General features: G+C 40.4%; 1 protein-coding gene across 2 annotated transcripts in view; it reads right to left on the bottom strand.

The window, feature by feature from the left end:
- Nucleotides 1-19,442, bottom strand: part of pkd1a (polycystic kidney disease 1a) — a 68,615-nt gene that overhangs the window by 7,711 nt on the left and 41,462 nt on the right. The window contains exons 23-50 of one of the 2 annotated variants that reach the window (XM_077525641.1): nucleotides 19,075-19,225; nucleotides 17,557-17,709; nucleotides 17,318-17,458; nucleotides 16,522-16,843; nucleotides 14,770-14,986; nucleotides 14,309-14,468; nucleotides 14,048-14,200; nucleotides 13,812-13,956; nucleotides 13,377-13,706; nucleotides 11,397-11,485; nucleotides 11,002-11,317; nucleotides 8,644-8,821; nucleotides 8,299-8,563; nucleotides 8,017-8,212; nucleotides 6,519-6,689; nucleotides 6,275-6,418; nucleotides 5,908-6,118; nucleotides 4,721-4,847; nucleotides 4,530-4,640; nucleotides 4,394-4,443; nucleotides 4,105-4,313; nucleotides 2,854-2,932; nucleotides 2,647-2,762; nucleotides 2,311-2,513; nucleotides 984-1,178; nucleotides 760-899; nucleotides 493-617; nucleotides 194-380 (exon numbers count right to left, since the gene is read on the bottom strand). In XM_077525641.1, coding sequence (XP_077381767.1) covers nucleotides 194-380; nucleotides 493-617; nucleotides 760-899; nucleotides 984-1,178; nucleotides 2,311-2,513; nucleotides 2,647-2,762; nucleotides 2,854-2,932; nucleotides 4,105-4,313; nucleotides 4,394-4,443; nucleotides 4,530-4,640; nucleotides 4,721-4,847; nucleotides 5,908-6,118; nucleotides 6,275-6,418; nucleotides 6,519-6,689; nucleotides 8,017-8,212; nucleotides 8,299-8,563; nucleotides 8,644-8,821; nucleotides 11,002-11,317; nucleotides 11,397-11,485; nucleotides 13,377-13,706; nucleotides 13,812-13,956; nucleotides 14,048-14,200; nucleotides 14,309-14,468; nucleotides 14,770-14,986; nucleotides 16,522-16,843; nucleotides 17,318-17,458; nucleotides 17,557-17,709; nucleotides 19,075-19,225 — 4,884 coding nt within the window. Of the gene's footprint in view, nucleotides 1-193; nucleotides 381-492; nucleotides 618-759; nucleotides 900-983; nucleotides 1,179-1,971; nucleotides 1,992-2,310; nucleotides 2,514-2,646; nucleotides 2,763-2,853; nucleotides 2,933-4,104; nucleotides 4,314-4,393; nucleotides 4,444-4,529; nucleotides 4,641-4,720; nucleotides 4,848-5,907; nucleotides 6,119-6,274; nucleotides 6,419-6,518; nucleotides 6,690-8,016; nucleotides 8,213-8,298; nucleotides 8,564-8,643; nucleotides 8,822-11,001; nucleotides 11,318-11,396; nucleotides 11,486-13,376; nucleotides 13,707-13,811; nucleotides 13,957-14,047; nucleotides 14,201-14,308; nucleotides 14,469-14,769; nucleotides 14,987-16,521; nucleotides 16,844-17,317; nucleotides 17,459-17,556; nucleotides 17,710-19,074; nucleotides 19,226-19,442 lie in introns of those variants that run through there. The other variant, XM_077525642.1, reaches the window with a different exon arrangement.

The raw sequence follows: 19,442 nt of genomic DNA, 5'->3' as shown, positions 1-19,442 counted from the left end.
TATTACAATACAAATGTGGGCGGAGTGGGATAATACATCTGTTTAGGCCAGTGCTCATTTTTCAAGAAAAAATAGCTGCAATGGTGTTGGCCAATACAACTATGCTAGCCAGATATGGAAGAAAACTCACTATCAACTATCTGTTGTGTATCCTTCACGGTGCGTCAATTGCGAAAAGGAACTTTTCTCCTACCTGTGACCAAGCCAGTGTTGCTGCTGTAGTTGCTGCAATGAGCTGGACGCCTCCTCCAGACTTCTGTTCAGCTGGATGACCAAGTCTGTGGCGTTATTGAGCAGACTTCTCGGACCCAAGTGATTGTCTGCAACACGAGAAGCTGTGACGCCACGCCAGCCTCGTTCTGATCCGGAAACATCTAGAACTGAAAGAAGAGATCAAAATATTCAAAACGTGCACATAATTTGCGGTTGGAAGACATTTGTAAGATCAGTTTCGTTTTAGGGCTCATGAAAAGCAACATAAAGGCATCTCACCGTGGTGCATCTGTCGGAGTCTCATTGTGCCGAGTAACACACTTCCTGTATCTCCGAGGAGGGCGGAGTCATTCAGAAGTCGAGGTAATAAGGATTTGTTCAGCCAAGTCAGAACGTCATGTCGGCTGAACGACGATATTGGAGAGATTAGAAAATATACACAATGACAAGACTTCATTCACTGTAGGAGATTTAACAAGTTTTTAATATTGTTCATAATGGTGTGGAACTTTATCATCCCAAGACGGTTAACATCCGATCTTGTACCTGCTGATGTTGTGGTACTCAGGTGTGTGTAGCACATGTTGCAGCTGAGTATTCAGTCTCAGGCTGTGAGTGTCTTTGGCCGAATCCGAATAATTGAGAAGAAGAACCACCAACAAGAAGAACATGTAGACCAGGAAGTTCTGAAAATCAAAAACAACAATGATGTTAACTAACTTTGAAAAAAGTGACAAGACACAATAAAGCGCAGTGCACATCTTGCTTACCTTCAACATGGTGTGCAGCATGCGGACCTTGCGGGCCTGGTGCCGGTCCTGGGACAGAGCGTAGCCTTGAGGTGGCCGCACCCTGTGGACCCGCTGCACCACCCTCTCCACCAAGGGGAACTCCACCAGAACATCCTGGTCCTCGGGGCGCAGGCGACACACAAACACTGCATAGTAGATGGCCTCACACAACACCTGGAGGACAAATATCATAACTTTTTTCCCCAAAAAAATCCAATTGAACAATGAAAGTAATTAAACAATAAAATGATACGAAGCGCAAATATGACCAAATCCACAGAGGAATGCAGTGATGATGGTGTGCAAGTAAAAATCAACACACAGTATTTTGTAGGGTTATTTGAATTTCTCATGATTCAATTCTGGTTTTTGTCTCTGTGATTCATTTAAGAATCGATTTTTGATTCAAAATTATTTGACTGACAATGATTTCTGCTTCAATCTAAAGATGTGAAAACTAAGAATTGTCATGATCTACTCCAGCCTGCTTTGCAAGACAGAATGACAAATAGAGACATTAAAGTAACTTTTATTAAGTTTTTTTTTTATTGTAAAGAAAGTTCCTTTCCACAAAAACTGTGGGCCACAACTGCTACTCTATGTAACTAGTTTTACATTTTATAGCTTTCATAGTACAGTATATATTAAATTACAGTACAGTACAGTTTAGCAGACAACAAATAGTCTCTCAAACAGAGTCCAATGTTGCTAATATCAAGCCGTTCATTACATTCCAGTTGAGGTTAACTGTTAATCTACACAAAACGAAGAAAACTACACACAGTGCACACTCATATGCAAACACACTTTATTGACCTTGTTTGGCAAATGTAGCTAGCTCAACGCACAATGGAAAGTGCCATTGACTCGCTAACGCTAATTAGCGCGCTACTCGCGGCACTTTTACCACCAGAACATACAAAAACTTTGTAGGAATGTAACAGAGAAGAATCTTAACATTACTCACAGGCATATGCTCGTCATACTCTGCAAAAACAAAACAAACAAAACAAAACAAAAAAAACTTGTATTGGCAAAACTTGAGCATAACTTTTTTCTTCTACACTTTAATGTGGCTACAACATAAGAGTGAACCACACTGCCCCCAAATGGACAAATCGTGTACAACATGCACAGCACTCCCACACACAAACAGGGGCAATACAGTTCTTTAAAATAAACAAATACAATCGATTTTGGGACATTTTATATCAATTCTAAATCGTAGCTAATGAGAATCTCGATTCTTATATGAATTGATGTTTTGTTTTGTTTTTTGGCACACCACTAATATTTTGCATCTTACCTTTATGGGTTCCAACAGCAGACAGGAGCACAAGAAGCTGGCCAAACAGGAGACGAGCCACATCATGGCAACATTCTGATTGAACCCGTGAGCTGCCCAAATGGAGATGCTGTTGGCCAGGGCGATCGCCGCCCAGCTGCCCCACAGGGCGGCGAGTCCGCACCAGGGAGGGAAGCGTCTGGGACGGCACACATCTGCCACAACTGCACAAGGGACAAAGGATGAATTAGACAGAGAATATCTCTTTGTAATTTGGATAGGACGACGAATGATATACGAACAAAATAATATTTTACACAAATGTGAATACAGTAAAAAGCACATGAGCACACACACCTGTGTTGGAGGAGAAAGCCGTTCTTGGGGGTTCTCTTCTGACCGATTCGAGAGGAAGAGGGTCATTGATTTTCTGGAGAAGGATCACCTCTGTGTTATCTTCTAAAATACTCGACCTGACGCACAGGCAAGGAAAGGAAATGCAGATCATTTCGAGAAGAGCCCCAAAATGTCAAAATGGATTCATTGTATTTTGTCGATACTTACAAATCGGCCATCTCGCTTTCATCGGCTTGCGGAAAGAAGTTCTGGCCATCGCTCAGAATGTGTTTGATGAGGTCTTCATCTGGGAGAAAAGCAACTTTATCATCATTTTCTACAGTCAAATGTATTATCAGTAACTCCTGATCTACGGTTTAGAAAAAAAAAAAAAAATGCATTTGTGGGTTGTCATTGTAAAGTAATTGGAAGACTGAAAAGTCCAAAATAATTTTGGGAAAAGTGGAGTCCCAAATGTTAATTGGATTCAGTTTACTTAAAATGGGCTCACGGTGCACACTGTGATGTCACACAAAGAACATGCCAAGAGAAATCCCACAATAGCAAAAGTTTCTCTTTTTTATACACGAGAAAAACTTGCTTTTGGTAAATATTCACATTGGCTGAAGTTTTCCAAAACTTCTGTTTAAAAAGTTAGTATTATTTCTGAGAATAGCGCTGCCTTGTATTAATTCACATTTGATAGATTTGAACTTCAATGTTTGTTTCCAAATGGATCAACAAAGACTGCTGACATATTGTGAAAAATTCCAACAAAATTACAAGAATTATTTGAATAAGATGAACACTATATTGTTAATATAATGGCTGAAGTTTGCAGATGGTTAGAACTGCACAATCTCACAATGAGAGTTGTGTTTAATATTTACATTATCATAATTAAGAGTAAACATGTTTTTGGAATAGCTTTCAGTATAATAGTATCTTTCTACACTACTGCAAACTATAATCACAATGCTGTATTATTAAACTTGGACAGTACAAATTAAACATTATTACTTTTGTATAGCAGAATATTTCCATAGAAACATATTAGGTAATGTGGCTCCTCGACAGTGCAAATACTTGCTTAGATTTGCTAGCATTGCTATTTTGTTGAAGTACAATTTTTTTTTTTTTTTTTTTTTTTTTAAACAATTTCATAACCGCAAGCCAGTATGAATGGCCTTGCTTGATAACCATCCACATCAATGAGGGGCGTGGCTTTGGTCAGAGACTTTAGGAAGGGAAAGATTAGTGAAGAGGGGCTACATTAAAATCTAGCTAGCAACATGGACGCTCACTCATGGAAATTTACTCCTGTGAATCAGTAAAGAAAGGTCATGATAGATCAAAACTTGAGTACATAACTCGACATTTTTAAATTCAGCGATGATCCTAACAATTGAAAAAAAATAAAAAAAAATACTAAATTCAAAACAGAAAACAGAAAAATGTATTTTCTGTGATTTAACTTACCCGAAGAAGTAAAGTATTTGTGACGTTGCTCATCCACATCGTCAGGGTTAAAGGTCATGTCCACACCGAGGTGCCTGCTCCCTTGGCCCCTCTTCAGCCTCGGCAGCCCTGCCCCATGTCCCGCCCCTCCCGTCACAGACACATGACCCAACAGCTCGGGCCAGTCTCGTTCGTCCGCCTCCTCCTCTGCCATGCCCCAACTCTCCATACTGAAATGCAGAGCGTCAGACAGTTATCAACATCCAATGAAGGATTTCAAAGTAAAAATAAGTGTCACATGCACCAGCACCTTTTGGTGGATGGAGTGGGCAAATCGACATTGGTTTCCTCTGAGTTGGTCTGGGAAGCAGAGATCATGGAAGAGAGACCGAGTGATGAATGATAACGTCAGATAGTATCAAATGCCCGAATTATGTTGATTCTACCTCGCCATCAAAGTAGAGGAAAGAACTTCCAGCCATGGAGTTCTCCAGGAAGTAATCGATCTCCACTGACTCCTGGTCCTCTGGTGGAGGCACCTGCTTCACTGACACACACTGACAACAAAAAACAGGGGGATAAAAAGTCAGCTTTTGTGCGAAATACTGTAGATGGAACCAGGTTTTGGCAACATCACCTTGCTACGGCTCATTCTGAAGAGTGTGAAGACGAGCAGGTAGAGTGGGTAGGCCATCAGACACGTCACCACACCTGCTGCCACTGTCTCACCGTTCAGTGAGGATGACTGCGCCACGGCCTGTGGACTGCAACACGGAACGGCAACAAAATGGAGGAACAGGAGCAAACAGAGAACAGACCATCAAGGCTTGGACTTAAGTCCATCTTTAAATCCATGATATTTTGCTATTTGTACAAATTGTTATGGATGATAGACAGACAGACAGACGGAAGGATGGACGGACAAATAGACAGAGAGATGGACGGACAAATAGACAGACAGACAGACAGACACATAGACAGATGAAAAGATGGATGGTGGACAGACAGACAGACAGACAGACAGACAGACAGACAGACAGACAGACAGACAGACAGATAGATAGATAGATAGATAGATAGATAGATAGATAGATAGATAGATAGATAGATAGATAGATAGATAGACAAAGAGATAGATAGATAGATAGATAGATAGATAGATAGATAGATAGATAGATAGATAGACAGACAGACAGACAGACAGACAGACACATAGACACATAGACACATAGATCAACAGATATATCGACAGATAGATCGACAGATAGATAGATAGATAGATAGATAGATAGATAGATAGATAGATAGATAGATAGATAGATAGATAGATAGATAGATAGATAGATAGAGAGAGAGAGAGACAAAGAGATAGATAGATAGATAGATAGATAGATAGATAGATAGATAGATAGATAGATAGATAGATAGATAGATAGATAGATAGATAGATAGATAGATAGATAGATAGATAGATAGATAGATAGATAGACAGACAGACAGACAGACAGACAGACACATAGACACATAGATCAACAGATATATCGACAGATAGATCGACAGATAGATAGATAGATAGATAGATAGATAGATAGATAGATAGATAGATAGATAGATAGATAGATAGATAGATAGATAGATAGACAGATAGATAGATAGACAGATAGATAGATATAGATGGTGGACAGAGACAGTCGGACAGACAGATGAATAGGTGGATGTTGGACAGCCAGCCAGACAGCCAGCCAGACAGCCAGATAGACAGATAGACAGCTAGATAGATAGATTATTGCAAAAAGAAAAGCTTGTTTAAAAATGTGCACACACCTGACTCTCTTGTCCACCACAATGCTGTACCACAATGTGTTGAAGACTAAAAATAGCTGCAGTAACAAAGCACAGCATGTGGCTCTCTGCAAGCGAGTGAAGGGGCTGCGAGGGGGCTTCTCCCACAGCGACAGCCACAGGTGACTCTCGCACAGCGCCCTCTGCAGCTCACACCGCACGAGGCGGGGAAACTGGCGAAGCGATCCCTCGTCTGAAGAAACAAAATGGAATCATCAGTTACAAAATTAGTTTGTGATAGATGGAAATTAAACTCTAAAACTGCACAAGTCCCTCTTTAAGAATTGAATTAAATGTACAGCCTGCCAGTGGCAATCATGAAATAGTATGTATGAGTTTTGATTCTTACCTGAGGCCTCCACTTCCATTTCTAGCCGACCCTCAGTTTCCTCGTTGTCTACGGACAGCCACTCATCGACCAGGAAGAAGTAACTACTTCCTGTCTGTAAGTCCTTGACCAAGACATATTGTAGCATCCAAGCTGGCGACAAACCTAATGGAAAAGCAAATGATTAATAAACATATTAAATACAGTATATACAAATAAATAATGTAAGTATTTGTTAAAGCATGCATCAGTTTTATGTAGTTACCCTTATTGTCATGCCAAATGCGCATTTTCCACACACTGCCCAGGCTGGTGTCTGTAGCAATATGGAAGATGTCGAGGGCGTTGCGTGCAAAGGCTCCCCTGCTGTCGAGATGGCGATGTCCGGTGCGGCCCTCACGACCATACAGACTGATTCCCACATGAGCTGTTGTGCCTAAAATTGGAGTTATTACAAAGTTGAGCTTTCTTCATCTTGGTGCATGTATTACAGTCTTCCCTCGCTATAACGCGGTTCACTTTTCACGGTCTCGCTGTATCGCGGATTTTTTTTTAAGTGCAATTTTGCATAATTTTTTTACAGTAATATACCCATTTTATAAAATTTATGAAGGTTTGAACGTTATCAATGTTTGAACAAGAGAGAAATGTGAGAACATGTAAATGCATCAATGAGAAAAGTGTCTAAATTGTGCGGTCGGGGATTTTAGAGCCTTAAAACATTTATAAGAATTGTAAAACATAAAGCTAACTACTTCGCGGATTTCATTTATTGCGGGTATTTTTTGGAACCTAACCCCAGCGGAAAACGAGGGAACACTGTACTCATATAGGTATGAATTATCATGTATACACAATGAATGGGTTCGCTGTGTGTTGCTAAGAGAAGTGTGAAAAGGTCTTTAGGTTCCAGGTTTACCCATGGATGGCCTTGCCGTACCCTACTGATTGGCTGTATGAAAAAAATTAAAAGGCCTGCTTTTTATCAGGATAAATGTGATGTCATATTTTTGTTTTCCCCCCTCTTTTTTCACTAATTTTAATACAGTGAGCTTGAGTTACAAGTTGAATTTGTTTCATGACCATGCTCTTAACTCAAGACTCAAGTTTGCCCACTAACAGATTTAGCAAGATTTTGTGTATGTGTAAAGTTTCTCCTGGCATTCAGTAAATGCCTAAAATGTGTATCCATGGCTGTGGCTCTCCTTTCCCCACATCTGAGGGCATTACCTTAAGTAAAGTAAGTAAAAACCCATAAAAAACGACCACTTAAAGGGGAAGTCAACTCCAAATAATTTTCTTGACAACAATATCTTCTATGCAGCCGCACTAGTCTAAATACGGTATTTTGGTTAATATTGCATTAGTGGAATATGAGTTAAGCAGCAAAATCCACCAGTTTTTATCAATATAAGAAGGCGGCCATTTTGCCACTTGCTCAAGTGAAAATGACATCACAGTTGCTCAGGTAACAAGCAATCACAGCTCAGCTTCAGAAAAAAAGTTAACTGTGATTGGTCGATTGAGCAACTGTGATGTCATCTTCAGTCGACAGCAAATAGCAAAATGGCCGACCCGTAAGATGGATAAAAACGTCGGGATTTTGCCTCATAACTCATATTCCACAAATGTAATATTAATCCAAATGTCATGTTTAGACTCGTGAGGTCACATATTGTCAAGAAATGTTTCAGGTGGACTTCCATTTAAAAAAAAACTTGATATAGGTGGGAACACTGTTATGTACTTCATTCAAAGCTTACCTGCACCGTGGCTCCACCCAGTTTTGACTTGAACCTCATATTTGAAGAGTCCATCAGTGCCACAGAGCGGAACCACACCAGCCTGGCGCAAATCCAGCTGGTCTAACTTGTGCAAGATGGCAGCAGCAACAACATAGCTGAGCAAGCCCAGCACGCACACCAGCAACACCACCAAGCTTGGTGGGCCAGAACGCAACTGAAAAACAGGAACAACGTTACATGTTGATCTTACTGAACATCACAGAGTATGTTTTGTTTATATTTGTTGCTTCTAGTACTGACTGGTACTGTAAAGCTGACTGCATGAGGTGGCACGAAGAGGCCTGCGGCAAAGGCGGTGAGATGTCTGGTGCGGCAAACGGCTCTGCTGGCGTTGGTTTCTGCCAGGGGAACCATGCCGTCCGTTCGCCACTGCTTCTCGCTCTCGCTGAAGTACTGGCACAGCGATGCAAACAGCCCCACCTCCAGATGAACCCCGGCAGACTTGGAGGTGGGGCTGCAGGGCGCGCTCACGTTGATGAAGTAGTCAAGTGTGGTGTCATACGTCCTGTGGAACCGACAGCAGAAATGCATTGTGATCATATTTTACAAGCATGTTTATCACGCATCTGTAATGAGGGGTCTTACTCAGGTGATAGGAAGAAGGTGTACTTCCGATGATCAAGGCCTTGTATTCGGGTCATATTAAGCGTGATACGCTTTCTGTCAGTGCAGTTGAATTCATTCGGCTGTTCATGGGAATGAAGGTAGGCTTCGATATATGGCTCCTCGGGATCTTCATTGCTCTCAGTTCTGCCTCCTGTATCTGTGCAAAGTGATACAGTAATTAAAATTAATACAAATATATATATATTTTGCCCCCCCCCCCCTTTTTTAACCAAAATTTGAATGTTGTACTTCGCATTGTCCCGCCGTTCATCCACACAGTAAATTTTGTTGAGTACATTTTACTCTAAAATTTGGTCCCACTCTAAACAGAGTAAAATGTACACTTCGAAGAGAGTAAAATATTCTGAGTAAATTTTACTCAAAGTATTTTTACAGTGTACGAGAGAATTGGCCTAAAGCAGGGTTGTCAAACTCGTGTTAGCTCAGGGGCCGCATGGAGGAAAATACATTATCAAGTGGGCCACATCGGTAAAATAACCGTATATAACTTAAAAACAATTGCCGTCATTTCTACCCAGATTTTTGTGGACCAGCCTTAAATTACGGAGCTCTACTGTAATCATATTGTTCCGAAAAATAACACCAATGCAAATGAAACGCGGCAACACTTTGCCGGTATACGTTCCGGACGTGTTAAATCGAACTGTTTTGCATATATATTGTTCCCAGAATGCATTGCATGGCGCAGTTAATTATGTTATAAGGACGTTAATCCTTGTCATATCTATTTGTGTTACCAGTAATTGAATTTGTCATATTTAACACGTTTATGTCGGTGTATGGTTACAAAAAATTAACAATAATTATTAAACAAACCGTAGTTTAAGTTGTGTGTAAAATAATGACATCCAGGACGACGATTCTCCGTACAAGTTGCATTGCTCATCTGAGGATTGCTTGTGAAATTACAAATGTATATGTTTTGATTGTGGCCGGCTAATTAATTAGTCCAACATTACAACTTTTTTTTTTTTTTTTTTTTTTTTTTTTTTAAATCTCGCAGGCCGGATTAAACCCATTTGCGGGCCTAATCCAGCCAGCGGACCGTATGTTTGACACCCCTGCCCTAAAGTGTTTTCACTCAGAAATTCTAAGTAAATTTTAGATAACACAAGATTGAATTAAACTAATCCAAAGTTAATATATCAAGTCTAATGAACTCATAATTAATTCAACTTAATGAACTCAATTAAGTCAAGCCATCTTTATTTATATAGTGCTTTCAAACAGCTTTAGCTGTCACAATTTAAACTTAATATATTAACTTTGGATTTACTTAATTCAATATATTAATATTAATGAACTCGTAATTATCCATCCATCCAATTAACCTGCCATGCATGTCTTTGGAATGTGGGAGGAGACCGGAGTACCCACGCAGGCACGGGGAGAACATGCAAACTCCATCTGGACTCGAACCAGAGACCTCAGAACTGGGAGGCGGACGTGCTAACCACTGATCACCGTGCCACCCAAATCATAATTAATTAACTCATAATTAATTAAACTTCATATATTAATTTTGGATTTACTCAATTGAATATATTATGTTAAAAGAACTCATAATTAATTAAACTTAATTAACTCATAATTAATTAAACTTAATATATTATTTTAGGATTAACTTAATTCAATTGTGTGTTACCAATTGAAGCAATTCAATTAAGTTAGTGACAATTCTCTTTTTAGTCTTACGTTGGTTCAACAATTCTCTTTTTAGAGTGCACAAGGGTTGAGGAACAAACAACCTTCAGCTTGGGAGTCTGCCACTCTACCACCTGAGTTATGCCACTCCGACTGTTTGCTAATACCCAAAAGGAGGTATCTTGCAGGTATGAAAATTCCAGCTGGGAGCGACAATAGGAGCGGAATGGCTCAGGGAGTAGATTGGTTGTCTCCCAACCTGAAGTTGTGGGTTTGTTCCTCAACCTTTGAGTGAAGAAAAAAAAAAATACTAGTAAAATTTAGTCAAAATGTCTCCTTGCAAAATGTACTTAGAATTTCCGAGTGAAAAATCTTTAATAGGTTTTTTCATGGGATAGGAAAATTCTCTCGTACACACAAAAAATACTTTGAATAAAATTGACTGAATATTTTACTCCTCCAAGTGTTCATTTTACTTTGCTTAGATTGGAAGCAAATAGACTCCGTTTAGAGTAAAACATTACTATGCAGTTTCTATATCCCTTATTATGTATTTACTGTCATTGAGAGTGAACTGAACCCATTCTGCCAGCACCAAAGTCAGGCAAATGTACACTACATACTACACTACCTGCTTCCTCGCAGTTCAAATATATCAAACTGAGCACTGACCTTCCAGAGAGGTGAAGTTGAGCTGAACAAACAGTCCAGCCTGTCGGTTGTTGTTCCCCGTGACCACCCTGACGATGACAGAGCCACACTGGCTGATGTTCACGGCGCCGGCCGCGGGCACGCCGCCGGCACCTGAGGCCTCCGCGCCGAGCTCTCCGCCGGTGCCATTGTTAATGGCGACGGTGATGGCGAGGCTGTCATCCAGTCCGGAGATGGGAATCTGGGTGCCGTTTTCAGTGCGGAACTCCATGGATGCCACCTCTGTGGAGACGGTGTAGTTGGCTACATAGTTGAAGGGGAAGGGGTTAGACTCCAACTGGGGAGAAAAAAAAGGGTTCATGTAAGGACAAATGACAATTATAGAAAATTGCAGAGTTCATAATGACTGTACTTACCTGGAAGAGTAACTGCATGACACTGTTGCCTGCAGCTGCTCTGCCAAGACTGCTGTTGAAGGCCCTGGGGATGGAGAACCGCTGGCACTCTGAAGACAGACGAGATTGAGATTGACACATTGAGCCTGACAGTCCATATAATTTGCAACCATTGTGAGACTGTAAAAAAAGGTTATTTTAGTTCACGAAAACTAAAGAAAAAACTAATCGTAAAATTCAAAAAGCAATTTCATTAACTAAATAAAATAAAAATGCTTAAAAAAAACCTAACTGATACATGATTGAATGATTTTAAATGTCATTTTAACTATATTTATTTTTATATCAACCGGAAAAAAGATGTTTGAACACGTGTCACACAGAAATGATGTCATCTAGCAGCAGCCAACAGAAAAGCACCTTCAGATGACGTCGCTCTGAGGCGACAATTTGGCGTGCTTGACTTTTGGTTGCAATGGCTCTGCTCGATTGCTTTTTCATTTCACTCAGCCAAAATGCAACGTTAGGTAATAAATGTGTTGCTTTTTTCATTTTACCATGGTATTTATTACCATTACTCATTCACTCTCAGCCATTTTCACTGACGAAACCCCCATCGCTCCCGGATGTTTTACTGCATTTTGCAAGGCCCACAGAATATTGTGTTCTATTGCTATAAAAACATGGAACCTACCAAAAGAAAGATTAAAGTCTCTTCTGTCATCAGGAAAAAAAAAGTATATTTCTATCTGTTTTCATTTTGCAGCTATTAGCATTAGATTTTAGCTAAGTTTCATCATTATTCACAAATCTATTTAGAATTGTGAGCACAGTAATTGAGCTTTTTTTCAACATGGCCCTGGTTGATCTCATACTCTGCTGCCACCTGCAGGCTATTTGTGTAATAACTACCATTTCTTCAACCATTCTTTTTTAGTTTTTTATGCTCTTGCATAAAAACAAAACAAAAACAAAAACATAAAAACTTATAAATACGTCTTTGGGACACAAAACATTTAAAATAGAACGTATTTATACGTTTTTGGAAGCAAATGAGTTAAATATTGCGCACAAGTAATACACTTGAACAAACAAAATCAAAAAAAGTACTGAAACTAGCTAAAATAAACTAAAATTAAAGGGGCTGTCTGCTGGATTCACTCAGGAAAATGCACTTTTTAAATACATGATGTACACACTTTAACTTTCTCTCAGTCGACACATCTATGTTTTTGTTCATCTTTTGTGGTAATTTCGTCCTAAACCCCCACCTCCCCAGCCTGTATTTTGCCATTTTGTGTTTGTTTTGTAAACAGCGGGACATTTCTGTGGGAAAACCGTATTTACAACCCTCTAGCCAATCGCAGAGCGGGGGGGTCGCAAACGGGGCCGGGCGAACGTGTCAGCTGCGTGACGTCCCCCCCACGGCAATTTGAAAGCACGCACGGATTTTTTTTTCTTCACTCACTCATTCATACACGTAAGCTTCTGTGAGTGAGTGAGTGAGTGAAAAAAAAAATAAATCCGTGCGTGCTTTCAAATTGCCGCGGGAGGGACGTCACGCAGCTGAAACGTTCGCCCGGCCCCGTTTGCGACACGCCACCTCACCGCTCTGCGATTGGCTGGAGGGTTGTAAACACTGTCTTTCCACTGAAACGTCCCGCTGTTTACAAAACAAACACAAAATGGTAAAATACAGGCTGGGGGTGTGCGGGTTTAAGGACAAACTCACCAACAGAAATGAAGACAAGCCCTGATCTGTAAATCGAGAAGTAGTTTGCTTGTTTAAATCCTGTATTTAAAAAGTGCCTTTTCCAAAGTGAAACTGGCAGACAGCGCCTTTAAGCATTTTTTAAATAACTCATAAAAACTAACAGAACCACCCTGAAAAGTGAAAACTAACTAAATTGAAAAAACAAAACTCGAAACGAAATAAAAACTAACTAAAATGAACATTTCAAAACTATAACCCTGGCCCACACTGAATAAACAGGCCCACACCTGGACTGCTGTTGCCATGGTAACAGAGCAGGCTCTGGGGGTCCGCCAGTTTCCCCGTGGCAGCAATCTCCGATCCCCTGAGCACAAGCGGCTCCTCGTTCAGGACGCGGCCGTGCATCAGAATGAGCATGAGGACCGAGGACAGGCTGTAGGCTTTGGCCGCCACCCGCAGTGGGTGCGGCTCTAGGGTGGAAGGGGAGGGGTCCAACTGGATGCCTCCGTGGTATGCACCAGACGAGGTCAACGGAGACGTAGCGAAGACTGATGTGGAATCCACGTAGGGAGGTTGGAAGTAAGACGCTGACTGGCTGACTTGATGGATCAGATCACCTTTTGGAATCGATGTGAGAGGTTTTCAAAAATATGGTTGTCATATACTGATAAATTATCATTGAAATGAATTTGTATTTAGACATAATCCCATTATTGTATTACCCATGATGTTCAGGATGTTGTCAGCTATCTCAGTTGGAGTCACCGTTCCCTGTTTGGTGTCATTTTGCAGAATCTCTAACATGGACTCAAGTTTGTTGAGTGTGCTGTTCTGACACTCCTCGCAGATGAATTCCCGACTCACTGCCTAAAAACACACATCGCAAACGACGACTAACTCTTCTACGCTTTTCAGGCTGTTACATTCTCACCGTCTCCATATAAAACATCATACTCACTGTACACTGGGCCAGCGCAGCGGAGGTTTGCTGGATGTCATTTACAGTGTTGAGATCCAACGCAGTCAGCGCCTTGGTAATGTTGCTGCGGACTCTGACTCTGTAATCCCGCTCCGCTTGAGACACCCGAGTTGACTCCCTGCTCTGCTCGTACTGTTAGCACAAACAAATAGGAATTAGTGCCGGTATTGTTTCCTGTATAGCAATGACAGTACAAAAAAGTGGCACACAGTCAAGTTTTGATGTCGAGGCCCCGCCTACCTCATTCAGAACAGTAATAAGAGCCAACGATAGCTCCCTGACCCTCTGGGAGTCTCCTTGCTCCAAGAGCTGTTTAAGTCTGCTGTCAGTCAGCTCAGCCAGCCAGTGAGGAAGGCTACTGTACACAGCTGGTGGATCCGGCAGTACCACTTCAATTGACCTGTGCACAAACACAAAGTCATTAAAACAGTGGTTTGGTTTTGTTAGTTGTGACCTTCGTGAAACTTGTGCAGCTCTGCGCTCCCAAATTTTCCTAGTTGAAAATTAGAGCAACCTAAGGTGAATCTTTCAATTTAGAGCCTGCTATTTGGGATTTTAGTAAATCAGCCTTACTTAAAAGACTCCCTCTATATTATATCTATCTATGAAATTAACCACTATGAAAAAAATCAGTTATACCTAAGGAGACTTAAAAAGACAATTTAATGTGAGTATTCTCAACCCCAAATGGACTTAGTTACTTGTTGAGTGCAGTGATTGTTGCTCCCTGAAGGTCCTCCACGGTGATAGAGACAGCTACGCGGTGTCGAGCCGAGCTGAAGCCTGGGGGAAGGAAGGCCGAATGCTCTGGACTGCTGCCTTTATACACACAGAACTCCTCACAGTAGTCTTCCTTGCAGCGCGTCACCAACAAACTGTAGAGTAAAGGTGTCTCTGAGATGCCCCGATCACTGTAACCTGGAGGGAGGAAGGAAAGGGGTGAGAGGTGGGAACCTCCATCCATCCATTTTCTTGACCGCTTATTCCTCACAAGGGTCGCGGGGGCTGTTGGCGCCTATCTCAGCTGGCTCTGGAAAGTAGGCGGGGGACACCCTGGACTGGTTGCCAGCCAATCGCAGGGCACACAGAGACGAACAACCATCCACACTCACGAGCACACCTAGGGACAATTCGGAGCGCCCAATTAATCTGCCATGCATGTCTTTGGAATGTGGGAGGAGACCGGAGTACCCGGAGAAGACCCACACGGGCACGTGGAGAACATGCAAACTCCACCCAGGAAGGCCAGAGCTTGGACTCGAACCCGAGTCCTCAGAACTGGGAGGCGGACATGCTAACCACTCATTCACCGTGCCGCAGGTGGGAACATGATATCAAGAATGAAAGACTATGAACTAATTTGGGTTACTCATTTGACACAAAAATAGCCCAACTTTTTGGGTTTTTGATTTGACCCAAAGTTAAATAACGGAACTCTTTTTTTTTTTTTTATTTAATGATATAACAACAAAAATAACCCAACTTTTTAGGTTATTATTTGACCCAGAGTTAAATATTTTTTTATTTTTTTTTAATTTAACAACAAAAATAACCCAACTTTTTAGGTTATCATTTGACCCAGATTTAGATAACCCATTTTTTTTATTTAACAACAAAAATAGCCAAAGTTTTGGGGTTATTTATTTGAGTCAAAGTAAAATAACCCAACTTTTTTTTTTTTTTTTTTTTTTTGTATTTAACAACAAAAATAACCCGACTTTTTATGTTATTATTTGGCCCAGAGTTAAATAACCCATTTTTTTATTTAACAACAAAAATACCCAAAGTTTTTGGGTTATTTATATGAGTCAGAGTAAAATAACCCAACTTTTTTTTTTTTTTTTTTTATTTAACAACAAAAGTAACCCAACCTTTTGGGTTATTTATTTGATCCAGAGTTAAATAATTATTTTTTATTATTATTATTTAACAACAAAAATAGCCCAACTTTTTTGGGTTATTTATTTGACCCACAGTAATATTACCCAACTGTTTTATTTTTTTTAACTTAAAAAATAAATGTTTGTGTTATTTATATGATCAAGAGTTAAATAACATAACTTTTTGGGTTATTTATTTCACCCAAAAAGTTAAGTAATGCAACTTTTTGGGTTATTTATTTAACACAAATGCGAAATAACCCAACTTTTGGGGTTATTTATTAAACGCATAACTCAAATTTAGTTATTTATTTAACCCAGAAAGTTGGGCCAAACGATTAAATCCCAATGTTTTTGTATTGAAAAAAAAATAAAATAAATCTAAACAACAATTTTTATTTTATTTATTTTTTTGGTGGGTAACACAACCAATGTTTTGGGTTGTGTTGTGGGTTATTTACTTGACCCATTTTTTTGAGGGGAGTTAAATTAATAACCCAAAAGCTGTGTTGGTCCTCTTTTGACCCAGTTATTTTCATCGTGTAACATGATAAATGTATGTAAAGTATTTACCTGAGCAGTTGAAGTGTACTCTGTCCAGTAGCGTTCGAATGGTCCAACCTCCACCGTCTGCTTCACCATTGTCTCCCCCTGCCTCCCCTCCTGCTCTCAGGTGACACTCCCCACCAGCCGGGGGCATGTTGTGGTGCAACGTGATGGAAGCAGCACCCTCACCATCCAGCGTGTCATCAGTTACGTGCAGGGTGAAAATATACGAGTCTCCATGGCGAAGGACACCCTGCCGCAGCACCAGGTTCATACAGTCCTTTCCTGTTGTGGTCGAGGACGAGTCCAGGATCAGAGTCTCGTTCTGTAGCGTAATGGCAGTCCATCTCTGAAAAAGATTTAAAAAAAAAATAAGTTGTGCTCTTCAGGTTGGAACGTCACACTGGATTAAACTGCATTTCCATTGTTACAATTTTGATTATATGCCCGCCTGAGACAATAAGTTGTGAGTTCAGCTAAGCCACATAAGCACTTCCAGCTGCTAAATACACTTGAGCACAAGTGACTCAGCACATATTTTGTCCTTTCCGATTGGTTTCCACTTTTAATAAGGATAGAACTTATTCTCTCTGGTTCTACTTATATGATCTCAGCCTCACACCCAATCACTAATACCTGCACCAGAAACGGTGGAATACTCGAGAACAGAGAAGATGTAGAAAGAGGAGGAGGAAGACGCTGGAAATAATGACCTCACTGTTGTCTGTGTGTAGCAATGACCTCATCTCATGAGGCAACCATATTGGGGTTGTGATAGTGTGTGTGTCCCAGTGTGGCTTGTGTTTTGTTTTGTTTTTTTTACCCCGCGGTGAAAGCCCTGGCAGTTAGTACAGGTTCCTCGGAGGTAGACATATGAGTTCTGACTGACTTCGTAGATGGACTGAGCCCTGCAGGACACACACTCCAGATACACCATGGGGATGTGTCCACTCTGGACCAGCACCTGTCACCGCACATACACACACAGACACGTTTGTGAGATATATTGGAACATTTTACTTGCTTTTTAGAAGGAAGTATTTGTACAAGGTGCACACTCACAGTTTGTGTTGTGGACTCTGGTGTCATGCCATCTTTGCTGATTGACAGTTTGAAAGTGTATTTAACATCTGCCTCTAACTCAGATCCAGATATTCCCAGTACAGGACCGCTTAAACCCAAGCCGAAGTTCAGGCTGGAGCAATGTTCTGGACCCTGCAGTAAGAGATTAGGGTGGAAAATGAATTCAGTGTTTAAAAAAATTGACACAATGTTTGTATGCATTACAAGAAATTAATGGATGTGTTGGAATGAGAAGGATTCAGTACTTCAATAGGCTTGACTTATTATGCAAGTCTTCTAATTGTCAGGCTGGAAGCACACGCACATGCTTGACACACCCATTCTCCTGTTTTTTTTTTGTTTTTTTATATTACAATAAAGCCAACTAAGTGAAAAAAGTGTTGCGTGTGAAAAACACTAACTGAATTCACACTCACTACATAAAAAGACAAAATATTGCAATGTGTTCTGAATTGTAAATCCCTCTTCACTTCATTCAATGCTCAGAACCAGATGACCAATTATGTAACTTTTCCACAGTTGTAAATTAATACCAAACGACAGAACATCTTATAAATTTACTGTTCTTTTTTTTCCCCCCCATGAAACTCTCGTTCCATTAGGTTAAAGCCAAATGTGCAGAAAAGTTAAGAACAAAAAAAAAAAAAAAAAAAAGTCACAATGTTGACGTTACACAATATAGTGGAGCACATACGTCATTGCTTCAGTGTGCAACATAAATCAATTTTCAAAAGAATGCTTAGATGTGCAATTTCGAGTGCTGATTTGAGGAAAGACGGTGAACAAGCCCAGTTTAAAAGCTCTAAGGAACATTAACTCATTCACTCCCAGCTATTTTGACTGAAGCAACTGGATTTTGACTGATTTTGCAAGGCCCACAGAAGATTCTGTTCTATTGCTATAAAAACATGGAAACTACCAAGAGAAAGACTAGAGTCTCTTCTTTCATCAGTTTAAACAAAAAAACAAAAAAAAAAGTATATTTGTATCTGTTTCCATTTTGCAGCAATTAGCATTAGAATACAGCTAAGTTTCATCATTATTCGCAAACCTGTTGAAAACACCGGCAAAAACAGCTTGTTACAACATGGTCCTGGCTGATCTCTTATACTCTGCTGCCACCTGCTGGCCTTTTTTTGTAATAACTACCATCGACCTCTTCAGGTCAGAAGCTGCATCAAAGTCTCATGCATGAAACATTAAAAAAAAACAAAAAAACACGTTTTGGTACGTTATTGGTAGTGAAGGACAAAGTATTAAAAAACGTATTTATCCGTTTTGGGGTTTGAATGGGTTAATAGGTACATATTAATGCAAATAAGGCAGTTGATTTGCGTAGACGAAATGGCAGGCTCAGGATGCTAACAGACATATTGAATGCATCAATGTTTATGACACAGCATTTGAGGGTGGACATGCCAATGACCGCAATAACTGTGCTATTTTGTCACAGTTATCGATCAAGCATCCCTAGAAATATTCCATTCATAATCTCACCTTTGATGTGTTTAGGCAATCCCAACGGTAGTGGAGTAGTGACTGGCTCTCAGGGTCCATGTTGGGATCGTAGGACTGCTCTGCACTGAGCTGGAGGTCCTGAGTCCTCGACCACACCCTGTAGTCGCCACCCTCTATGATGGGCATTAGCCTGTGAGAGAACAGCAGGAGATACATCTGACATCACACTGCATGCTTTCTACAGCTTTTCCATAAGTTATGGTTTTGCTCAGTTTTAATCGGGTGACTGATTGTCAGCACATACATTTTCTTAGAAAAGGTTCATTTGATTTATTTTTACAAGTATCAAATATTGTCCGGTTTAGTTGGTGGGGAACATCCAAACTGTGTATATTTATTGCACTAAC

Source organism: Festucalex cinctus, chromosome 6 (genome assembly GCF_051991245.1).
Source record: "Festucalex cinctus isolate MCC-2025b chromosome 6, RoL_Fcin_1.0, whole genome shotgun sequence".
NCBI lineage: Eukaryota > Metazoa > Chordata > Actinopteri > Syngnathiformes > Syngnathidae > Festucalex > Festucalex cinctus.
This window is presented reverse-complemented; position numbering and strand designations above follow the sequence as displayed.